At 26.5% G+C, this 23477-nt stretch overlaps 1 protein-coding gene and 1 non-coding gene across 2 annotated transcripts in view; one reads left to right on the top strand and one right to left on the bottom strand.

Moving 5' to 3' along the window:
* Window positions 1-2001: 2001 nt before the first annotated feature.
* Window positions 2002-23477, top strand: part of LOC117170064 — a 39561-nt gene continuing 18085 nt past the window's right edge. The window contains exons 1-4 of the mRNA XM_033356586.1: window positions 2002-2053; window positions 7501-7632; window positions 14237-14685; window positions 17135-17360. Coding sequence (XP_033212477.1) covers window positions 2002-2053; window positions 7501-7632; window positions 14237-14685; window positions 17135-17360 — 859 coding nt within the window. The remainder of the gene's footprint in view (window positions 2054-7500; window positions 7633-14236; window positions 14686-17134; window positions 17361-23477) is intronic.
* On the bottom strand, window positions 11140-11212 carry Trnat-ugu. Its single transcript has one exon. It is a non-coding gene; the product is annotated as a tRNA-Thr (tRNA).

The following is a 23477-nucleotide window of genomic DNA, read 5'->3' as shown; positions in this document are numbered from 1 at the left end:
AAAAGATTTCAGTCGTTTTTTTTAATATTACAAATATTATAAATAGATGTAAGAAATTTTAAAATGGCATCACCTAAAGATTTCAATAATTAAACAAATATTTCAAGGATTTCCAAGGATTTCACAATGATGTCAATAATTTCCCAAAAATTTCAAATATTTCGCAAATATTTCCGAAAGATTGTAATGATTTTCCAAAGACATCAAAAATTTTGAATATTTCGCAAAGATTTCAGAAAGATTAGAATGAGTTTAAAAAGGTTAAAGAATATCGCAAAGATTTCGAATAGAACTAAAAGATTTGAATCATTTTTACAAATATAAGAAAATATTTCTAATATTTTGCAAAGATTTCACAAAGACTTCTGATAAATTTTTAAAAACTCATAAAGGCAAAAATTATTTATCAATGATCGCATAAATATTCCATTAATTTCACAAATATTTCAACGATTTCTAAGGACTTCACAAAGATTAAATTGATGTCCCAAACATTCAAAATATTTCCTAAAAAATTTTAGAATTTCACAAATATTGTCGAATATTTCAAAAATATTTCGTATATTTCACAAAGATTCCAATGATTTTCTAAGCTTTTTCACAAAGAGGTCAAATATTTGATTAAGATTTCGGATAGTTTTAAAAGATTTCATAAAGACTTCAAAGATTACCCTGGCGGACCGAAGGAACCGAATGGAGTCTCTACAAAGTACCCGTAAAGACCCCATTGGGTCCCCATTCGGTTCCTTTTTTAAAAACTCGAAAAACCAGCAAAATCAACTTTTATATTGTTGAAATTCGGATTGTACGTTAAAATTCCCTATAGAAGGTCATGGAATAATCGCAATAATTTTTTTTGCAACGGAAAAAAGTTTTAAAAAATATAAGACGTATAACGCCTGTTGACTACTACACTTCAAACGCATCGCCTGTAAGTAGCAGTCAACAGGCTTTATAAGTCTTATGTTTTTTAAAACATTTTACGGTTGCAAAAAAACAAATTCGAATTTCAAAAATTTAAAAGTTGATTTTGCTGTTTTTTCGAGTTTTTTTAAGGAACCGAATGGGGACCCAATGGGGTCTTTACGGGTACTTTGTAGACGCTCCATTCGGTTCAGTGGGTCCGCCAGGGTTCCGAATGTCCCGCAAAGATTTCACGTATCTCGAAAAAATTTTACAAAGATTTTGGACAGATTTGAAAATCTCACAAAGGTATGAATGATTTTCAAAAAATTTAAATAATTTCACAAATGTTTCAAAATTGTTTCAAAGATTTCAAAACACTCGAGAGACAGTTCTCCTGATAATATGCAATCAGTTACACACAAGTGAAGGAAGGAAAGCTAACTGTGTTAAGTCAACTTTTTGACGAAATCCATTTCAGTGAGAAAAAAATCCTGTTGGGAAATTTCTTAATATTACATTTAGTATTCAAATATATTTGAATATTTTTAATTTTCAAAGAAGTCAAACTAATTGACTAAATCATACTGAAACATTCCTTTTTTAAATTCGATATTCATCAGGGAGCTTCCAATAATTAATTAGGGCTTTTTCGAAGGAGGTTATTTGGAAAATATTACCAATCTATACCTGCAGAGGTGGGGGGAGGCATTACTTATGTAAGTTTGCTCTATCTATTTTTTTTATATGCTAATTGAAATCTGCTTCGAATATCGGAATTAATTTTAATACTATTGTACACATCAAACTTGAGATTATATTATTATTTATCTTATTTATTTTTTATTATATAATATTTCATATTAGTTACGTCCAATAAGTATACTGAGTATTCTAACATTAAGTCATACTCGGTCGGTAACGTCGAAATCTATAAGGCCTATAAGGCTATACCATTTGGTGGACTGCAAAGCATTGATTAGATAGGAGCTTGACTAAAATTAATTTTTGTAGACGAAAGTAAGTGTGAAATCGTGATATGGCTTTGCATCTCAGATTGAAAAGCCATTTTTTAAATTATTGTTAGCAATTGGGGAAATGTGCGATTTGGATAATCCATCAAGAAGAAATATAATTTGCCGTGATTCAGGTTAGGTTGCATTTTTGGGAAAGTTGGCGGTCAAAATTTTTGAATTTTGATAGTTCGTTAAAGTGTGTTTTTCAAAGATGTCAACATATTATTTTTGTACTTTGAGGAAACAAAAATGATCAGAAAATCCTTAAACTTTTTCGACTGTTTTTTAAATCCCTTCAAATTCTTTGCAATAATTTCAAATCTTTCGAAGTACCTCGAAATTGACTAAAATTAATTTTAATCACGTAAAATTTTTAAAATAATCTTAAATTCCTTTATATCTCTTGACAAGCCTTAGAATGTTTAAATTTTCGGAAATAACTTAAAATATTTTCAAATAACTTTTAAATTAATTGCTTAGCATTCTTTAAAGCCACCAAAACTTACAGAAATATTGTTTTATCCTTTAAAAATAAACGTTAAAATCCCGTCAAGATTTGTTTTAAACTCCTTCATCTTCTTTCGATCATTTAAAATCTTTCGAAGTTTCTCGAAATTGACTCAAATTAATTCAAATCTCTGAAAATCCTTTAAACTTTCTTAAATTCCTTTAAACCTATTTAAAATCCTTAAAATCTTTGAATTTTTTCAAATTCATTAAAATCTTTTTAAATAAGTTTTCCAAAACTCGCTTGAAATTCTTTAAGACCCCTAAAACTGTCTTAAAATTTTACAAAATAACTTGTAAATCTTTCAAAGTTTTTGAACTATTTTTAAATTATTTTTAAATCCTTTAAAAAGAAACTTGAAGATTCCACCAAGTCCCTAGTAGTAATTCCTTGAAATCTCTTGAATACTTAGAAATCTCGTAAAATTTCTTGAAAATCCTCCTAATCTTTTTAACTCACTTCAACGTCTTTGAAATAATTTAAAATATTGTAAAATTGACTAAAATTAATTCAAATCTTTTAAATCCAAAATCCTTCAAATGTTCTTAGGCTCCTTAAAATCTCTAGAAAATCCCTGAATCAATCAATTTTTTTAAATACCTTGAAATCTCCTAAAATTCATTACATCTGTTTAAATAGTTTTTCAATAACTCGCTACACTTCCTTTAAAATTACTAAAACAGTCGTAAAATCTTATAAAATCTCTTGTAAATCTTTAAATCTTTTTGAACTATTTTTGGATTATTTTTACATTCTTTAAAAAGAAACTTTAAGATTCAGCCAAGTCCCTAGTAATTCCTTAAAATCACTTGAATTCTTAAAAATCCTTAAAGTCCACCGCATTTTTGCGAACTCCATTCAACTTCTTTGACAACATTTTAAAAATGTCAAGATTGACTAAAATTATTTAAAATCTCTTAAAATCCTTAAATTTTTTCTAGACTCCTTTAAATCTCTTGAAAATGCTTAAATTATTGAATTTTTTTTAATCCCTTGAAGTCTCTTAAAATTTATTAAAATATTTTTAAAGAACTTTTCAGTAACTCGTTTGACATTCTTTGAAATCACCTAAACTGCCTTAAAATTTGATTAAATCTCTTGCAAATCCTTAAAGCTTTTTGGATTCTTAAAAAGATCTTTAAAATTCCTTCAAAGTCGTTCAATTTTTCTGTATTCTTTTAAAATCCTTTCAAATTTTCTGAAATCGTTAAAAATCTCTTGAGAAACCCTAAGATTACTTAAAGTCTTTTTTAAATACTTTAAAGTCTCTTCGCTTTCAATTTATTTGATATGAAACTACTTAAAATCACTTATTATCGAAAAGTATTATGACATAAGTCATAGGCAATTGAGGTTATAACTTTAATTACAGCTAATTATATTTTTTCGTGATGGATTGCCTCATTTAACATTCTCCAGATTGCCAACAATAATGAAGTAAATGCCTTTTCTTTGCTAAAATCAAAGGTATTTCACGATTTTTTACTTAATTTCGCCGAAATTAATTAATTTTAGTCAAACTCCTATTTCAACAATGCTTTGCAGTCCACCAAGTAGTATAGCCTTACAGATTTTGATGTTACCGACCGAATGTGACGTAATATTAGAATACTCAATAGTAACATTATCTCGTAAAATCCCTTGAAATCCTTTTATAACCGTGGAATAAGATTCCGTGATATCTTTCGAAATTCTTGAAATTTTCCAAATCACATGAAAGTTCATTGAAATCCAGTCAAATCCATGAAAAAACACAGAAATCCCTTTTAATTCTTTCAGATTCTGTGAAATCTTAAGAAATGTCTTAAATTCTTTTTAAATCCCATATAATTCATTGAAATCATCTGAAAGCCATTCAAATTCTTTCATATTTTCGAAATCTTTTGATATCCCTAAAATCGCTTAAAATCATTTTAAGCCCATCACAATCTCTTCTAATCCCATAAAATTCTTTAAAATTCCGTAAAATCTTTTAGAATCCCTGCAATTGCTTAAAATATTTTAAACCCTATTAAAATCCTTTAAAATCCTGGAAATCTCTTCAAAATCTTTGAAATCCTTGAAATGGCCGTATATCTTGCAAACCCCATAATATCGAAATTCCTTGAAATTATACGGAGTTTCGCTAAATCTGTTGGAACCTTTGAAATCTTGGAAATCCTTTAAAAATCCCTTTGACTCCTTTAAAAAAATATTTATGAATCTTTTGAAATTCATTGAGATTCCGTGAACTTTTTTAAATCTTTAAAAGTCTGGAAATCCCCAAGAAATATTCTCAATTCCATTAAAATCCCATAAAATACTTTCAAATTCATAAGAATCCTTGAAATCCGTTAAAATTTATAAATTCCATGAAAATCCTCTGTAATCCCATAAAATCTGTATAAATCTCTTGAAATTCATTCAGATCCCGTTAAATCTTTTGAAATCCTTTAAATCCTTAATATCTTCTAAATCCCATTAAAATCCCTTAAAATCTCTAAAAACCAGTTGGAATCGGTTAAAATCTTTGAAGTTCCGTGAAATGTTAAGAGATTCCTTGAAATCTTTTTTATATGCTTTTGAATATCTTGAAATATTAAATCCTTCAATAACCCATCAAATCATAAAAAACCGTTTAAATCTCTTTGATTTCGTTGAAATTCCTTAACCTACTTTGAAATATAAGCCAATCCTTTGCAATCCTGTAAAAGTTTATTAAATCTCACCATGAAATCTTTTTAAATCATTTTAAAATCCTTAAAAATTCCCTGAATTCTTTTAAAATATCTCGAAATCTCTTCAAATCCCTTGAAATTCTTTGAAATTCCTGAAAATCCTAAGGAAATGTAGAAATTTGGAATTTCAAACAAAAATATTACCATTTCAGGTCTCGAACTAACGACACTGTAGACACTTTTAGACACTTTTTTCAAGGATGCAACTATTTTACTATTATTTTTTAAAAGTACACTAATACTACAAGAACGCAAGAAATTGCAAAATTTCAAAAATTGCAAGGGATTTCTAAAGGATTTGAAAGATATCAAAGAATTTTAAAGATTTCAAGTGACTATGGGGAATTTCGAAAAAAATGTTGGTAAATTTCAGGAAGTAAATGAAAAGGTACGAAATTTTAAGGGACGTCTAGCGATTTCTAGGAATTTCTCTGATTGCAAAGAATTGTAAAGAATTTGTCTAATTTTCAAGGGATTTAATAAAATTAGAGAGTTTCCAAAGAGTTTAGAGGATTTCAAGAGAATTTTAAAACATTTAATATTCGATTTTTCTAGGATTAATCGGGATTTTATAGGATTTAATGGATTTTATAAGCTGCAAGGTATTCCAAAGATTTTTAAAGCGAAAATGAAAATATAAAATAAATAAATCTTTTAAAATTTAATGTTGAATTCCAAGAAATTTAACTAGTTTTAACATTTTTAAGAGTTTTTAAAGAATTATTTTAAATTTTTTAAATTTATCTGCTATATCAACAGAAATTGTACCTTACCGACAGTAGATCAACCCTCCAAACCATGAAGGCAGAAAGAATTTCGAATTAAAGAATTTCGAAGAGTTTCAAAAAGGCTTATATTTATATCTCTATGTCTTTTTTTTATAGCAGGTTTACCCTAAAGATTATCTATTTACTTAAAAAATGTATCATGTTCTCAGAATTCAACTATTTAAAAAAAATGTTAATGCATCTATCTTAGTAGAAATTGCATCACTCTTGGAGAAAAATTCAACTGTTTAGACGAAAATTGAGTAATTTAAAAAAAAATATATCCTTTCTTTTTTAATTCAACGGTTTTACTAGAAAGTGATCTTTTTTTATTACAAATCCAACTATTTTGGTAAAAATTCAATTATTACGTAAAAGATTCATTTGTTGAAAATTTATATTTTTGTGTTAAAAAGTCAACCAAAATCTTCTTTTAATAACAATTCAACTTTTTTTTTTAATTTGTCTTTTTAATAAAAAAAAAGTCATTTTTTTAGTGGAAATTGTTCTTTGACAAAAGTGTAACTGTTCGGTTTAAAATTCAAAGATTTTGTTAAAAGGTGATACTTCTTAGTTGAAAATTCAACAAAACTGGTAAAAATTTTAATATTTCGTAAAAAATGAACTTGTTTAAAATTCATATTTTGATGTCAAAAAGTCAACCGAAATCTTCTTTGGATAAAAATTCAACTATTTTTCTTTCAATTTGCGTTTTTAATAATACATTTAGTCTATCTTGGCGAAAATTGAATCTTTTTTGGATAAAAATTTTACTGTTTTGATAAAAATTTAACAATTTAAAATAATAGTCATCCTTTTTGCTTGAAAACTCAACTATTTTGTTAAATATTTGTCTTTAAAATTTAAAAATTAATTTGTTTCAGTAAAAATTTAATTCTCTTGGACAAAAATGCAAATGTTTTCTTAAAATTAAACTTTTTTAAAAAAAAGTTACCCACTTTTGAGTTGAAAATTCAACTCTTTGCTCAAAATTACACTATTACGCAGAAAATTTACTTGTTTAAAATTCATATTTAGCTTTGAAAAGTAAATTGAAATCTTTTTTTAATGAAAATTCAACTATTTAACCTTTTTGGTTGAAAATGCGGCTGTTTTGTTAGAAATTCAACCATGTCGTAAAAAAATTAACTTGTTCTTTGAAATTCATATTTTGGTGTATATTTCAACTGAAACCTTGTTTCGATACAAATGCAAATATTTTTTTCTTTAATTTGTCTTTTCTTTGCTTAAGGGTTCAACAATTAAGGTGAACTTTTTTTCTTTGATAATTGAAAAAACTTTATACGCAAAAAACTTGTCTTTTTGGAATTAAAATTATTTTTTTAATGAAATTTCATATTTTCTGATTAAAATATCAACTATTACACTTCTTTATTGCAAATTAATCCTTTTATGGTGAAAATTCAATGATTTTTTTTCAAAATTGATCAATTTTTAAAAAAGTCATCTTGTACAATAGAAAAGTAATTTTCGTGGTTGTTAAAAATAAACAAATAATTTATGGAAATCCTTCATTTATACCTAAAATATTTGTTTCCGTTTATAAAAAAATATATTTAATGTTTTAGGATACTTTGCCGACCAGCTATCAGAGGCACAAGAAATAAGAGGTAATCTCACCATAAAAGTTAAGAACGAATCACGAGGATTTCACCTAAACAATCTCAGCTACGCAGGGCCTATAGTGATGGGAGTCGGGGGTAAGTTATCATAATAATTTATAAAAATTGTAAAAAAAAGTTTATTTATTTGGAATGAGGGTCGATAATATTTATTTTTTTCTGCAATTTAATTTTTTTTAATATATTTTTTTAATGAAGTAAAAATTTGATTTTTTATGCTTTATCTTGGTCTGACTAACTGCACTCGTCAAAGGCTTTTTGAAACTTAATATATGTAAAGGATATAACCTTTTTTATATTTTTAAAAACCACTTAAAAGAAATTTTATGTAGAAAGAGAACAGATTTTTTTGAGAATAGACCCAAAGATGTAAATTTATTTATTGTCTCTATCGGAGGCTGAAAAAACATTTGAACATTTTTAAAATCTAATTTTTATTTTTCTTATAAAAATATATTGCTTGAAAATTAATTGCGAAAGAAAAATAAATATTGTCGACTCTAATACTAATTAAAAAATGTTCTTGCTTCTGTTTCGTAATTGAAAATAGCGTTTTCTGCGCCTATGGAATGCAACACTCATACTATTCGGTATGTCTGGCTGCAGTCACCAAGTCTAGAATTTAATGAACGTTAATAACCATTTTCGAGAACATTTTGAATTAGGATCTAAAAATCGTATTTCCCATTTTTATTAATGTTAACGATATTATTTAAATTTTGCGGGAAATTAAATCCGCACGCTGCTAATATTTTAAACATTTTTTAGTTTTGTTTTTATATCAAGAAGATAAATTTTCAACCAAAGAAATGAATTTTTAACTAAAATGATCATTCTTTAACAAAAATATAAATTTTTAACCAACTAGTTAGTTGAATTTTTAATTCAAAAGAGTTATTTTCTACTAGAAAATACTCATTTTCAACAAATCACATGAATTTGCATTAAAAAAACAAAAGAATTTTCAACCAAACATTTTCAGTTACAATAATATATACAAATTTTCAGCTAAAAAAGATAAATTTACAGACCATAAATAGAATAGTTCAATTTGTACTTATGTAAGTAAATTTTTAATAAAAAAAAGTTTTCAGAAGAATTAATTATTTTTCAAATAAAAATACAAATTTTGAAGAAAAAATGCAGTAGTTACAACTTTGGTTAAAAAAATTGACTTTTCGTTAGAAAGAAAGTAATTATAAACCATAGAAATTAATTCTAAATCACAAAGATAAATTTTCAACCAGAATGTGAATTTTTGACTAAATAGTGGACTTCTTTTACACAGAAGGCAAATTTTCTGATTAACCAAAAAAAAAATTTAACTAAAATGAATCATTAACTAAATAAGAATTAAATTTTTTACTAAATACATTTATTTCAACCATAAAGATGAATTTTCTACCACAAATACAATATTTGAAATTTTAGTTAGTAAAATTCAAACGAAAAAAAAATACGGATAAAGTTTAAACTAATGAGTGAAATCTTCTGCCAGATAAGTTGAATTTTCACCTAATACAGATAATTTTTTTACTAAAAATAGGATTGTTAAATTTTCAGTAAAAAGAATAATTTTATATAAAATTAATGTACCTAAATTTACAACCAAATAGTATAATATTCAATTAAGAAGAATTGATTTCTTTAAAAAAGATACATTTTCGACCAAAAATAAAACCGTTACATTTTTAACTAAAAAAATTAATTCCTAATAAGAAAAAACTTATTTTCAAGCAATAAGATCAATTTTCTTTTAAAATAGATGAATTTTGAATAAAGTAGATAAATTTTTAACCAAATAATTAAATTTTTCAATGAATTTTCACCCTTAAGATTAATTAGTCACTAAAAGAATATTAAATATTCTCCCACAGAATTCAACATTAATAAAACACAAAAATTTCAAACCGAATATTTAAATTTTCAACTTAAGAAAATAAAATTTAGGCCAAAAATATTCAGGTTAAATTTTCAATTAATTTAATTCATTTTCAATTTTTAAATATAATTTCAAAAAAATAATTAAATTAAAAAAAAAAGATGCGTTGAACCAAATAAAGATTAATTTTCAATAAAATAGTTGCAATTTCAAAGAATAATAATGAAATTAACTTCAACTTGAGTTCATTGAAAATTTTAAATTCCGAAAAAACTATACATAAAGAAAAAAATTGTCCCTGTCTCAAAAGTAATTCAGCCCCTATAGAACGTATAGAATGCTTTTCTTATAAATAAAATAACTGCCAAAAGAATATAAGAAAAAATCATAAATCATTCATTCACGAATATTAGAAAAAGTCGCTATTTTGTCATGTTTGAATTCTTTTGTATTCTGTTGAAATCAGTTGCAAGAAATTGAATTATCGCGCAGGATTTAAAAGAAAATTTCGAATACCTACACTTGTAAAAAAAACACAGCATTTTTGAAAAACTTTCTGTCAATTTTTGAAATTTGGCAGTTTATCTCCGATTAATAATTGTGAAAAATAAAAAAAAATTGTTTTGGAAGGTTTCTAATTTCAAAATTCACAAATTTTAACAATTTTAGATTCTAATATTTTAGATTGCTTAAATGTCTTAAATGTTAAACGTTTTATAGAGTAATTCCATTTCATAGGTTTCTAATTTTTTTTAAATATCTATTTCGAACCATAAAAACCATGATGAATTTATTTTTTGTTCTCAGAAAAATTTATCTAATCAATTTTGATGTTAAATTATTATTCTAATTTACAAATATTTTATCATAACGTTTTCGAATTTTCCTGTTTTCCAAATTTGTATCTAAAATCATTCAACTTCGATATGCTTCAATTAAATTTAAAATTAAATTAAATACGTTCAATATTTTTTTCTAAATTTCAAACGCATTCAATTCGAAATGATTAGTTATTGTTTTAATAATGTTTCTATTTAATAATTAAAATTTTAGTGATTGATAGATTTTTAAATGTTTTTAAGAAAGTCCAAGCTTTTTTCAGACCAAAAAAAATAAAATAAAATTACATTAAAAAAGTATATTTTATTTTAACCCTTTATTACTAAAGGTTAAATGTTTTTGTTTTAAACAATGATTATAATTAATGAAAAGTTTCTCAAAAAAAACTATCGAAACTGCAGTAACAATTTTTTTTGTTAACACAGCTATAAATCAACAAAATAAGGCTATGTACACTCAGAGCGTTTTTAATTTTTAATTTTACATTATTAAAAGTTCGATAAATTTATGAAATAAATTTTTTAAATTTTAATTTAAATGCTTTTAGGAGAATTCTATAAAATAAAAATTAATCATTATAAGCTCTTTCATTAATATTGTAGTAAAGTATTTTATACGTAAAATTAAAAAATTTTTAAGAACCTACAAAAAAATACGAAAAATTCATTATTTCAAAGGCATGATAATAATAAGTGCTACTATTTATTTACTTTTTATTCGAAAAACAGCAATAGAAGAAATTCGCTAAACAGCATAGAAAAAATGAACAAACATAGCTATAGTTTATTGAAAATTATTATATCTGTTAGGCATACAAGCTTACAAAAAAATGCTGAGAATTCATGATAACATAAAAAAAAATTTGCCCCCAGAGAGATTTGAACTCTCGACCCCTGGTTTACAAGACCAGTGCTCTAACCCCTGAGCTATGGAGGCTCATCGACTACGTCTGAAATAACTGGTAAAGAGGTGGGCATGCAGAATCATCTTTATAACAATAAAACATATTATTAAAATACGTATCTATGATTCGAAAAAATCTTAAATAATAAAGATTTAACAAATAATTCATGAATTTTGTATGTATATTTTTTGTTATACTCATTTTTTCATTGAAATAACCCTTTTTGAGAAAACCCACAAAAAGAGTGGAAAAAATAAACCAAATTGTTTTTAGTTTTCAAAATCAGGGAACATTTTCAATTCTTCTTAGTTATTTATTTATTTTTGCTAAAAATCCAAACATTTGATGAGATGCTTGTACTTATGGTTTGAACATTCATTTCTTTTTGTAGGAATTACATCTTTTTCGGTCAAAATGCAACTAGCGAATTAAAAATTAATCTTTTACGGTTGCAAATTAACTTTTTTATTGAAAATGTACATTTTTGGATTAAAAATTTATCTTTTTTGAAGAAAATTCGTATTTTTTCTTTATATTCAATAGTTTAATAAAAAATAAAACTGTTTGGTTAACAGTTGAACTACTTCGTTAAAAATCAATTTATTTTGGTTCAAAATGCAACTGACTAATTACAAATAAATCTCTTACGGCTAAAAATTACTCTTCTTCAAAGAAAATTAGTATTTCATTCTCGAAAATTCAACAATTTGGTAGAAAATTTAACTATTGGGTCCAAAGATAAATTATTTTGTTAAACATTATTTTTAGTTTAAAATTGATTTCTTTGCTTGAAAATTTAACTATTTCGTGGAAAATTCGTTTTTTTTTTGCTGAACATTAATTTTTTAACTCTAAAATTCCATTTTTCTGCAAAAACTAATCTTTTTCGATAGAAATTTGATAATTTTTGGATCAAAATGCAACGGACTAATTAAAAATGAATCTGCTTCGATTGAAAATTAACTTTTTTTATTAAAAATTCATATTTTGGGGTTAAGAATTTATCTGTTTCAAAGAAAAATATGTATTTTCTGCTCGAAAATTCAACAATTTGATTGTTTGAAAATTAATTTTTTATTGAAAAGTTAACTATTTTGTGGAAAATCCTTTTTTTGTTGAAAATTAATTTTTTTTTATGAAAATTTAAATCTTCCAATTTTTGATAAAAATTGATCTATTTGAGAGAAATTTCATATTATTTTAGATAAAAATTTAACTGGCTAATTTTGAAATTAACCTGTTTCGGTAGACATTGAACTGTCTTATTGAAAATTCATATTCTTCTGTTTAAAATTTATCTGTTTTGAAAAAATGCAGCTTTTTTCGAAAATTGAAAAATTCAGTCGAAAATTAAACTATTTGGTAAAAGGTGGAATTGCTTTGTTAAAAAAACGTTTTTTAGATGAAGACTCATCATTCAAGTTAAAAATTCAGTTCTTTTAGTTGAAAATTCATCTATTGAGATGAAAATTCATATTAATTTTTTTATTGAAAATAAAGTTGTTTAACTGAACATTTAACTATTCAATTTTCTTGCCAAAATTAATCTTTTTTAAATAAAAATGCAACTTACTAATTAAAACATAACCTGTTTCAGTTACAAATTAACTTTTTTGCAGAAAATTCACATTTTGCGTTTGGAAATTCATATATTCTGTAGAAAATTTGAACTATCTCATCGAAAAGTAAACATTTTGGTACAAAGTTTAAATATTTTGTCGGAGGTTAAATTACTTTGTTAAAAAAATTTGTTTAGTTAAGATTGATAATTTTAGCTAACAATTTATTTCTTTGCTTAAAAATTGAACTATTATTTTGAAAATTAATTTTTCTTTTTTGATTGAAAAACAATTGATTGAACTGCAAATTCAATTATTCCATTTTTGTTTAAAACTGATCTTTTTCAGTTGATAAAACAAATATTAGCATAAAAACTAAAGAATTCTCTGAACAATTTGCCTGGGTTAAAAATTTAACTGTTTTATTGAATAATTATTATTTTTTTCGGTAAAAACGCAACTTTATGATTAAAAATATATTATGTTAATTTTAGGTTATCTTTAAATGTATTTCATTTAACTTAAAAAATTTGTAGAAATATCAACTGTTTTTAGTGTAAGATTAAAATCTTTTTTTGTTTGCAATATCAGCTTTTACATTTTTGATTGATAATTTTTTTTTTTAGAAATTTAAAATTTTTTGTTAAAAAATCATCCTTTATGGTTAAGAATTGAACTGTTTTATTAAAAATTGACTTTTTAATGGAAAATTTGTAATTTCGGACTGAAAATTTAATTCTTCAAAGAAAATTTAAGTGTTTGTCTTAAAAATCCAACAATTTGGTTAATTTTTCTTTTTTCTTGATTACAGAATCTCTGTTGTTTGAAAGATCGACTAGTTTGTTAAAAAATGTTCTTTTTGCTTAAATTAAGTTGTTCTAATGTCAAATACAATTTTTTTTAATTAAATTTAACAGATTTGTAAAAAATTTGACTTGTTTACTTGAGAATTCAGAAATTAAGTTAAATTTTGTGTAATTCGACTTTTTCGGATGAATTCAACTTTTTTTTATTAAAAATTAAAATACTAGTGTGCAAAACATCACCTTTTATATGGATCAGTGAAAAAAATTTTTTTAGGTGAAAACTATTTAATTTAAAATATAACATAATAAACATAATAAATTTGTTTTAAATCTACAATATTAGCAAATAAATTATTAAAAAAATATTTAACTTAGTATTATTAAAAATAATCTCTTTAAAGCGTTAAATTTATTTTCTAATATCCTGAGAAAAAAAGAGGGGGAAATTGGATTGAAATTCGCGACTTAAGGTAGGTTTTTTAGCTATCAGCTAATAAAAAAAAAATTTTATTCTATTATACCAGGGGGCATGCGAGAGACGTTTGCGACTCTCATCTCAGAAGGTCCGCAGTGCGCGCGTACTCACTCGATTATATTGCGCAATATTATGCATTTCAATGGGAAACGGTTCAGGTAGCACTGACTGTTTACGTTTCGAGAGTTTGGGTACATGTCAGTCTCGTTTTTTCAGGATTCATAGTAGTAGCGGCTTGCGTCATGACTTTTGAAGCTCGTGACAATGCAGCAAAAGTGGGACCAGCCCGTTTACGACAAAATCAAACAGCTTCATTAAAGCAAGCCAAAGACAACCGAAGTCGAAGATCAATACATTGCCAGCAGACTTCCAAGTGGGACCAACAACCAGGTCTTTTTCGAACAAACCGCAGTCCGAGTCCCAGTCCTCATGATGCTGCCAGGATGCAAACCACAGCAGGATTCATTCAATTCTCAAAAGGCCTAAACGAGAAGGAGGGTTCCCATCTAATCAAAAAAAGTCCCAGTGCACCTACTCTTGCAGAAAAAAAATCACCTAAGCCAAGGTCACCAAAGTTCGCTGGCTCTGCTCTCCTCAATAAACCTGATCTGTTGCAAAGACATGCTGTCTCGGTGGATAATCCAGGCTATAATCCTGATCATCAGGTAAAATTCATTAATTTTAAATCCATATAATTACACTCCAGGTCCCATAGAAGCCAAGCCGTTTCTGTAATTCCTAGAAAGCAGTTTTAATTCCCACGCAGTTTCTCAAGGGCATGACAAAAAATGGTTGCGACTCTCGCCTCAGAAGAGCCGCAGTGCGCGAGTACTCATTCGAGTATATTGCGCAATATTGTGGATTTTAGTTGGAAACGGTACAGACGACCCTGAGTGTAAACTTTCTTTTTATATTCAGGAATATTTTCTATACTTAAAATTATGTTTTTAATCATTAAATATTGATTCTTTTAAGTGTAATTAAATATGTATATCCAATACTTGTTATTTTACACTTACTATAATTTTTATTTTTATTTTAAATTGGAAATGACAGTATTCATTGCTCACAAACTTAAATAAGAAATAATTCAAGTTTGAGAGCCTAAAATAATGAAAGAAAACTATTAATAATGTTTAATGATAATTTTTTTAATATTAATATTTCTATACAGCTTCGAAACGAAATCTCTTAAAATCCTTTGAAATCTCATAAAATAACGTAAAATCTTTTTAAATTCTTTAAATCCCTTGATATTCTTTGAAATTGTTAAAACCCGTAAAAATCACTTGAAATAAAATTTTATTTATTCGTTAAAATAGTCTAGAAATTCGTTAAAATCCCTTAAAAATCGTAAAAATCAATTTTAAGAAGTATAGATTGTTTGAAATTCCTTGGATATAAATTAAATCATAATTTTTTGTCATATAAAAAAAATAAAAATAAATAATCTTAAAAATTCTGCAGTTTTTCAAACGCAATTACTTCAAATTTTTTATAAACTTTTTAAATTATTTAAATCTTGATAATCCTTTGAGATTTGGTATGTCCTTCATAAACCTTGTAATTGTTAAAATCCGTTAAAATCCCTTGAAACAAAAGTTTAATTTATACCTTAAAATTTTCTAAAAATTCGTTAAAATTCGTTAAAAATCGTAAAAATCCATGAAAAGAAGTATCAGTCATTTAAATTCCTTGAATATAAATTAAATTAAAATTTTTCATTATATAAAAATTAAAATAATTATAATAAAACTATAATATTAGGAATTCCAAATTTGTTTGAAAAACAATCACTTAAAATTCTTTAGAATCTTTTTAAATGAGTTCAAATGTTGATAGTCCTTCGGAATTTTCTTATGTCCTTCATATCCTCTGAAATTGATGAAATCCGTTGAGATAAGGGAAAATAATTTAAAATTCCTTGAATATAAATAATATTAAAATGTTTTGTTAAAATTGATTATTAAATTTATTTAATAAATTTATCTTAAAAACCCGTTGAAATAAAATGCTCGGGCGCATTCATGTTCTTGAGTTTTTGTTTTCTAACCTTTTAAGGTTAGAAGGTTAAATTCTTTAAGAGTTCCAAATTTTTTGAGAAGAAAACCCTTAAAATTCTTTGGAATCTTTCAAAATGACTAAAATTTTGAAAATCCTCTGAAATTTATTTATTTCCTTCATACCACTTCAAATTGTAGAAATATCTATAGAAAACCCTTTATATATAATTTCATTTATTCTTTAGAATTCTCCAGAAATTCGTTAAAATTCCATGAAAATCGTAAAACCCCATTAAAGTTTGTAAAAATGCATAAAAACCAATTTTTTAATATTAGGAGTTCTAAAATTTGTTGAACCGAAATTTTAAACATTTCTTTGAAGTATTTTAAAATAACTTAAGATCTTGACAATCCTCTCACATTTTTATATCCTTTATATTCTTTAATATTGTTAAAATCAGTATAAATCCCTTAAAATAAAATTTATTTTATTCCCTAAAACTCTGTAAAAATTCCCTAAAACTCTTTAGGATAACTTGAAATCTATGATAATCATAAAAATCCATCAAATCTGTAAAAATAATTAAAATTAATAATTCAAAACAAAATTATTGAATTAAAAACTGTGCACCCTGAAAAAAATGGAAATTTGTCAAAAAAACATTTTAAAACTTTTAAAAATAAAAACACTACATAAAGATCAACCAAATGCCCATTCTTGAGCTGAAGCAGTGGTAAATTGAGGCTAACAAATTTGATGAAAAAATGTTCTCGAGGTTCCAGGAAATAGCTGTTGACATTTAAAATATGAAAATCACACTAACCTAAAATTGAAGCTGGCTCGACTGTCAATTGCTCGCGATTCGCAATTGCTCTAAAAACTTTGCTTAGATGTCCCCACTACTGCCACACTACCCAAAGCTTGCGTACGCCCCTCTCTCTCTCAGTGCTCTTATACAATAAGATATCCCCACTTCTGCCAGATGCTCCCTACTACTACACATGTTTTTAACTTTTTGGATGTTCGGAAAGTGGTATCTCTTATTATAAAATTTTGTATTATTAATTTAAAAGAATAATTTATAAAGGGACAAATTTTGTAAAATTTTAGACAATTAAGGAGAATTTGGACCAGCAAAAAATGAATGGCAGTCAAGTATCAATGGCGATGGATTTACATATTCCAAATAAAGGCCCAGTCACTCTGAAAATAAAGGATCGATCAAACACAGGTCGAAGAAACCAACTTGCACGTCAGGAAAAGGTCGAAGACCTGGAAGAGGTCAGCGAGGCAAAAAAAATTGCGGGCAATCAATCCGGCTCGCCTCAATTACCTAGTAAGACTAATTTTCATTTTCTATTCATTTCTTTGTCTATCACAGTTTAAAAATTTTTCCAATATTTCTTCCTTTTTTGCTGGATTGCTATAAAATCCCAATTACAAAATTCCCTGATTTTTCGTGAACAATTTTTTATTTTTCCTGACTTGTAAATTTTTATTTTATTAGGTATGAAAATAATTACAAATTACGTAATAAGACATAGGTAAAGTACATGAATTTTCAGCTGAGTAGTTTTCAAATCAAAAAGATCCAGTTTGAACGAAAGAAAAAGCAAGAATTTTAAATTTTTAGTTAAAACAATTAACTTTCAATCAAGAAAAAACGAATTTTCAGCTAAATTATTAAATTTTCAACCAAAGTGAAGAATCTTCTATACAAAAAAATGAATTCGTTACAAAAAGTGTAATTTATCTTTAACAAAAACATTTGTAATAAAATAAATTTTTAACAAATTAGTAAAATCATCAACCCAATCAGACTAATTTTCACACCAAAAAGAAACACCAACAATGATTTTTCAGGCTGCCAAAAAGACGAATTTCCAACAGAAAAAGTTAATTTAATGTGCAAAATTCCTAAAAATAAAATCAAGAATCCAACGACCAAATTTGCACAACCGCCATTAAATGGTGATTATTTTTTACAAATGTTTTTTTATTGTGACTTGATAATAATAAAACTTAAAAAGAAAGAATGGAAAAAGAGAGAAGGAAGGGATTTGATTGGTTGCCTTCTCATTTTTCTTTCCTATTTTTCATTTTTCGTCCAAAAAAAAAAATAATTTTTTTCTTTTCTTTTTTAGGAAAATTTGTAATCATTTTTAAATTACAATAAGAACATTTTATGGTGGTTACACAAATTTCGTCGTTGGGTTCTTGGTTTCATTTTCAGAACTTCTGCACATTTATTTGATTATTGGACGTTAAATAGGATTTTAAATTTGCTTTCAAGGAAATTTAAATTTCTTAAATTTAAAAAAAGTTCATTTTTATCCAAATAGTTAAACTTTTTACCAAAAAAATTATTTTTTTAACCTAAATGATGAGTCTTTGTCCCAAAAAATTAATTTTCAACCAAATAGTGAAATTTATAAACAAAGGGATACATCTTCTACCCAAGAAGACAAATATGCAACAAAATACATGAATTTCGAACTAAAAAGATGAACTAAAACAACAAAAATGGAATAGTTCAATTTCTAAGAAAAGAAATAAATTTTCAACTAAAAAGATGAAGTTTTAACTAATGGGATTACATTTCTACGGTAAAAGTCAATTCTTAACTAGATGTCGAAATTTCAAAAAACCAAATAGTTTTATTTTCAATTTAAAAAGAAAAAATTTCAACTTAAAATAAAACAATTAAATTTTCTGACTAAAAAAAATGATTTTCAACAAAATAAAATTAATGTTCAACCAAGAAGTAACATTCTTAACCATAATGGATGAATTTTCAACAAAAAGAGATTAATTTTTAATCAAAAAGACACATTTTCAACCAAGAAAGATTTTTCGATCATTAAAGAAAAAAAACTAATCCAAAATGTTCAATTTTTATACCAAAAAGACGGATTTTCAACAGAAAAGTTCATTTTTAACCAATTAAATGAGGTTTCATGTTTATGCAATTTACATAATTTATATGTATGTTGGACCATTCTTAAATTCCCTGACTTTTCTGGCTTTCTAGAATTCCCTGAACAGTAGCATCCTATTTTTTAATTTGTCTTATTAGTATGTTCCTTAAAACCCCGTTTTTTATAAACATTTGTGTATCTTTCATATTTCTGAAAAACTGCTGTTTATTCTAGCAACCATACCAAAAAGGATGGTTGTCAGAAGGATATTTCGTATATGACTTATTCTCATTAATTTAAGGCTTTCTATAAATGTAAGCAGTTCCTTGATGTCTTTACGATATCGTAAAAACACTGTAACGACATAGACATTTGTAAACAGGTTTTGTTGAATTTTTTTTTCTTGTAACTTTCCTCGTTTTTCCACCCATTTTTTTTTATTTATTTTATTTTTCAATGTTATTTTTCACGAATAAAACAAAAAGTACGCGTCCTATCAAGAAGTGATTCTTAACGAAATTGTAGATCTTTTTTGGGATAAAAATTTTAGTTAATTAATCATTTTTCATATCCAACATAGTTTGTCCACAAAATGGAATTTCTTATTTTTCATTATTTTTTTGTGCAATCAAAATTTGAAATTTTTATCTTTGGAGAAAATCCAAAAATTTGTTATGATAATCTTGTAGGGCTTTCAAAAAGAAATGTTTTTCTTCTCTTGACTTATTCCCATATCGTGCGTTATTTGGCTAAAAAGGTTGATTTTCAAGTGTTTTTTGAAATATTGTAAATGCTATAACTCTGGTAAATTTTGGTTTTATAGAAAAAAGTCATTTAAATAAATTGTTCGTCTGATTGAATACTATGAATATCCGTACAGAAAATATTTGAATTTTGAAAAAGGTGGTATCAAACATTTTCAAAATACGCTCACTTTTTAAATTTAGACCCCAAATGGTTGACTAACAAACTTGACCATTATTTTAGGACACTAAAATAGCATACCAAAGGTCAATACAATATGTCAATTCTTTAGAAAGTTATCGTGCTACAAACTAAAAATCTACAGACACGCACACATACACACACTCAGTCAGGCAGACAAATTCGTAAAAACCTATTTTTCGAATTCAGGGGGCCTTAAAACGTGGAAATTTGACAAAAACGACGGGGGTCAAATTTTACACAAATCTAAGACCATCTCTTGATGAGAATGTAAAAATTAATCTATTCGATCCGCCTTGAGTACACTCTCTAAGTGTCCTAAATTAAAGGTCAAGTTCGTTACATTTTGAATATTTTCTAGACGACTTTTTTCAAAATTCAAAAAAATTTGGACGGTTATTCACAGTATTCAAAAAGTCGAACGTTTATCCTAATAACTTTTTTCATGAAACCAAAAATTCCCAGAATTAAAGCATTTATAAAATTCCAAAAAGCACACGAAAATGAATTCTCCTTTGTTGAAGCTCCTTTGGCTTTAACGAACACATTTTCATCACGTATCTCGTGCTTCGCACTCGAGTTTATTCGTGAAATTTTATATCATTCCCATAAATGTATATTATTATAATTCGTAACTTGGATTGGTATTAAAACAGACGAAATTTCATTGTCCAGTTTAAAAAAATGCGCCATCTTTAAAAAAAATTTGGTTATTCAACGTTTTATTGCAATTTTTGTCGTTTTTCCATAAACTGAATTTACTCATTTCCAATGTTTTCTTTACGATTTAAACTTTCACTATTTTTTTTTTTTTGAAAATGCATTATTATATTTGAGAATAATTGAAATACTGTGAAAATGTTGCATAAAAAATGTAATTTTTGTATTTTCCATTATTTTTTATACCGTCAACATTTATTTTTTGATTTATCAGGAAAATTCAAAAAGTTGTTATCATAATCTTCTAGGGAATTTAGAAATCACACTTTTTTTCTTTTGTCATTTGTTCATATCGTCCGTTAATTGGCTTAAAAGGTTCATTTTCGTGTGTTTTTTGGAAGTTTGAAAATACTATAACTCTCATCATTTTTAATTTCATGAAAAAAGTCATCAGATAAATTTTTCGACTTTTTAAATACTATGAATAACCGTACAGAGAATTCTTGAGTTTTGAAAAAATGGTATCAAAAATATTCAAAAGGCGCTCACTTTTTGAATTTTTATCCATAATGGCTGGCTAACGAACTTAACTTTTAGTTCAGGACACTTAAAGAGTGTATCAGAGGCCAATCAAATAAAACTATTTTTTCAAAATTAATCGTGCTCACAGACAGACAGGCATAAATACATACAGACAGACGGACACATATACGCATTCGTAACAACCTATTTTTCGAATGTAGGGGGTCGTAAAACGTGGGCATTTGACAAAAACTGGGAGTGGGGTGTTAAATTTTACACATGTCTAATACCTTCTCTGATGAGAATGTAAAAAAAAACATTTATAAAAATGTTTTGCTCTACCTTCAGTGAAAAAATGTTATCTATTTATTTTGGCTTAGCTTGTGACGTGTGTCTAAAAATGGAATTTTTCTATTTTCAATGTTTTTTTTTAGAAATAAAACAAGAACTACGTGTCCTATAAAAAGTGATTAATAACAAATTTATAGATATTTTTTGGGTGCACCATGTTTGTCTCATTATTTTTTTTTTTCTATGAATAACCGTACAGAGAATTCTTGAATTTTGAAAAAAGTGGTCTCAAAAATATTCAAAATGTTCGAACTTTTAGAATTTTTATCCAAAATGGCTGGCTAACGAACTTTTCCCTTACTTTAAGACAATAAGCGAGTGTACCAAAGGGCAATCTGATAGATTAATTTGTTCAAGAGTTATCGTGTTCACAGACAGACAGACATACATACAGACCGACATACAGGCAGACACATTCGTAAAAACCTGTCTTTCGGATTCAGGGGGTCTCAAAACGTAGACATTTGACAAAAATTGGAGGGAGGTCAAATTTTACATAAATCCAATACCTTCTCTGATGAGAATGTAAAAATCTGCCCGCTGCGTGGGCACATTCTCATCACAACTTTTGTCAATTAATTTCTTTATCGTCTCATGAGTGAGGTTTCAACAAATCAAATTTTTTAATGTTTTCAATTGTATTTTTTTCGAATAAAATTCGAAAAACAGGTTTTCACAAATGTGTCTGTCGCTCTTTCGGTATGTATGTATGTCTCTCTGTCTGTCTGTAAGCACGATAACTTTTGAAAAAATCATTCTGTTAGATTAGCCTTTAGTACACTCCTTAAGTGTTCTAAACAAAGGGTCAAGTTCAATAACCAACCATTTTGGATAAACAGTCAAATAGTGAGCGCATTTTGAATATTTTTGACATCAGTTTTTTCAAAATTCAAAAATTGTCTGTAGGGATGTTTATAGTATTCAAAAAGTTGAACAATTTATTCTTATGATGTTTTTCATAAAACCATAAATTTCAACATTTACAAAACTCCAGAAAAACACGAAAATGAACCTCTTAAATAAACATGTGTAGAAATATAAATCAGGGCATCAACAGGTCGTGATGAGGTTGCCTTATTTTATTTTAGTCCCAAATTAAATTATTATTTTAAAATTATAATCTAACAAATTTTGGACATCAGTAGGAAAAGCAAATAAAAATTTAGTTGAGAATTAAATAATTGAATACATTTTATTTGAAATAGGCAGGATAACCCCCCTTTTTCTGCTCGAAAACATTCTTGTTGCAAACCTAATTGGCTTTAGAATGACTTCATCGAACTTGTAAGAAGGAAAACAAAAGAATCGCAAGCATGCTGGTTTACTAGTACTCATAAATAATAAATAAAATCATCCTTAATAGAAAAGACTCAATTTTACAGAAACATTATTTAAAAAGAAGATAAATATAATAATATTTAACCTAACCTAAAAACCAAGCTTTCGAGAAGCTACTACCAAGAGGTAGTTATATGGAAATTTATTGTTTCCAAAACAGATGAAATAATGTAAAATATATGCTACTCCTGCCTTCAATTACTTATTACACTTATTATATAGGCTATAAATATAAAGACGTTAACGCTTCGACATTGTTGACATTCACAGATTAACCTGTAAGAAAAAAAGGACCGTTCGAAATATGTGCGAATACCAACGGAGTGCCAGATGGCACATCACGCGATACGATTTTTCGATAAAATTCTACTTAGACCTTTTTTTTATTTTTTCATGATCCATTTTTGGATTTTGCACGTCTGGTGCCCAGTGATCCCAGATCTGAAACGAGACGTGGTCCAATACTATGACACGTCTGTGTCCGTGTGAATATGGTAGGAGACGATATAAATGCCTGGGTTGCGCGCGCAACCCATTTCTCCTCTTCTGATTTTGAAAACTCGAAGGTGCACGATTGCCGTTCGGAACACTACGGCGGTTCTATTTATATCTTGGACTTTTAATATTTTCAGATTTCGATGCTGGGCTGGCGATTCTCATGTTCTGAATACTTCGCGCGCCTCTTTAATGCGTGTATTTTGAGGTTACGTTACTTCACG

Source organism: Belonocnema kinseyi, chromosome 3 (assembly GCF_010883055.1).
Source record: "Belonocnema kinseyi isolate 2016_QV_RU_SX_M_011 chromosome 3, B_treatae_v1, whole genome shotgun sequence".
Lineage (NCBI taxonomy): Eukaryota > Metazoa > Arthropoda > Insecta > Hymenoptera > Cynipidae > Belonocnema > Belonocnema kinseyi.
This window is presented reverse-complemented; position numbering and strand designations above follow the sequence as displayed.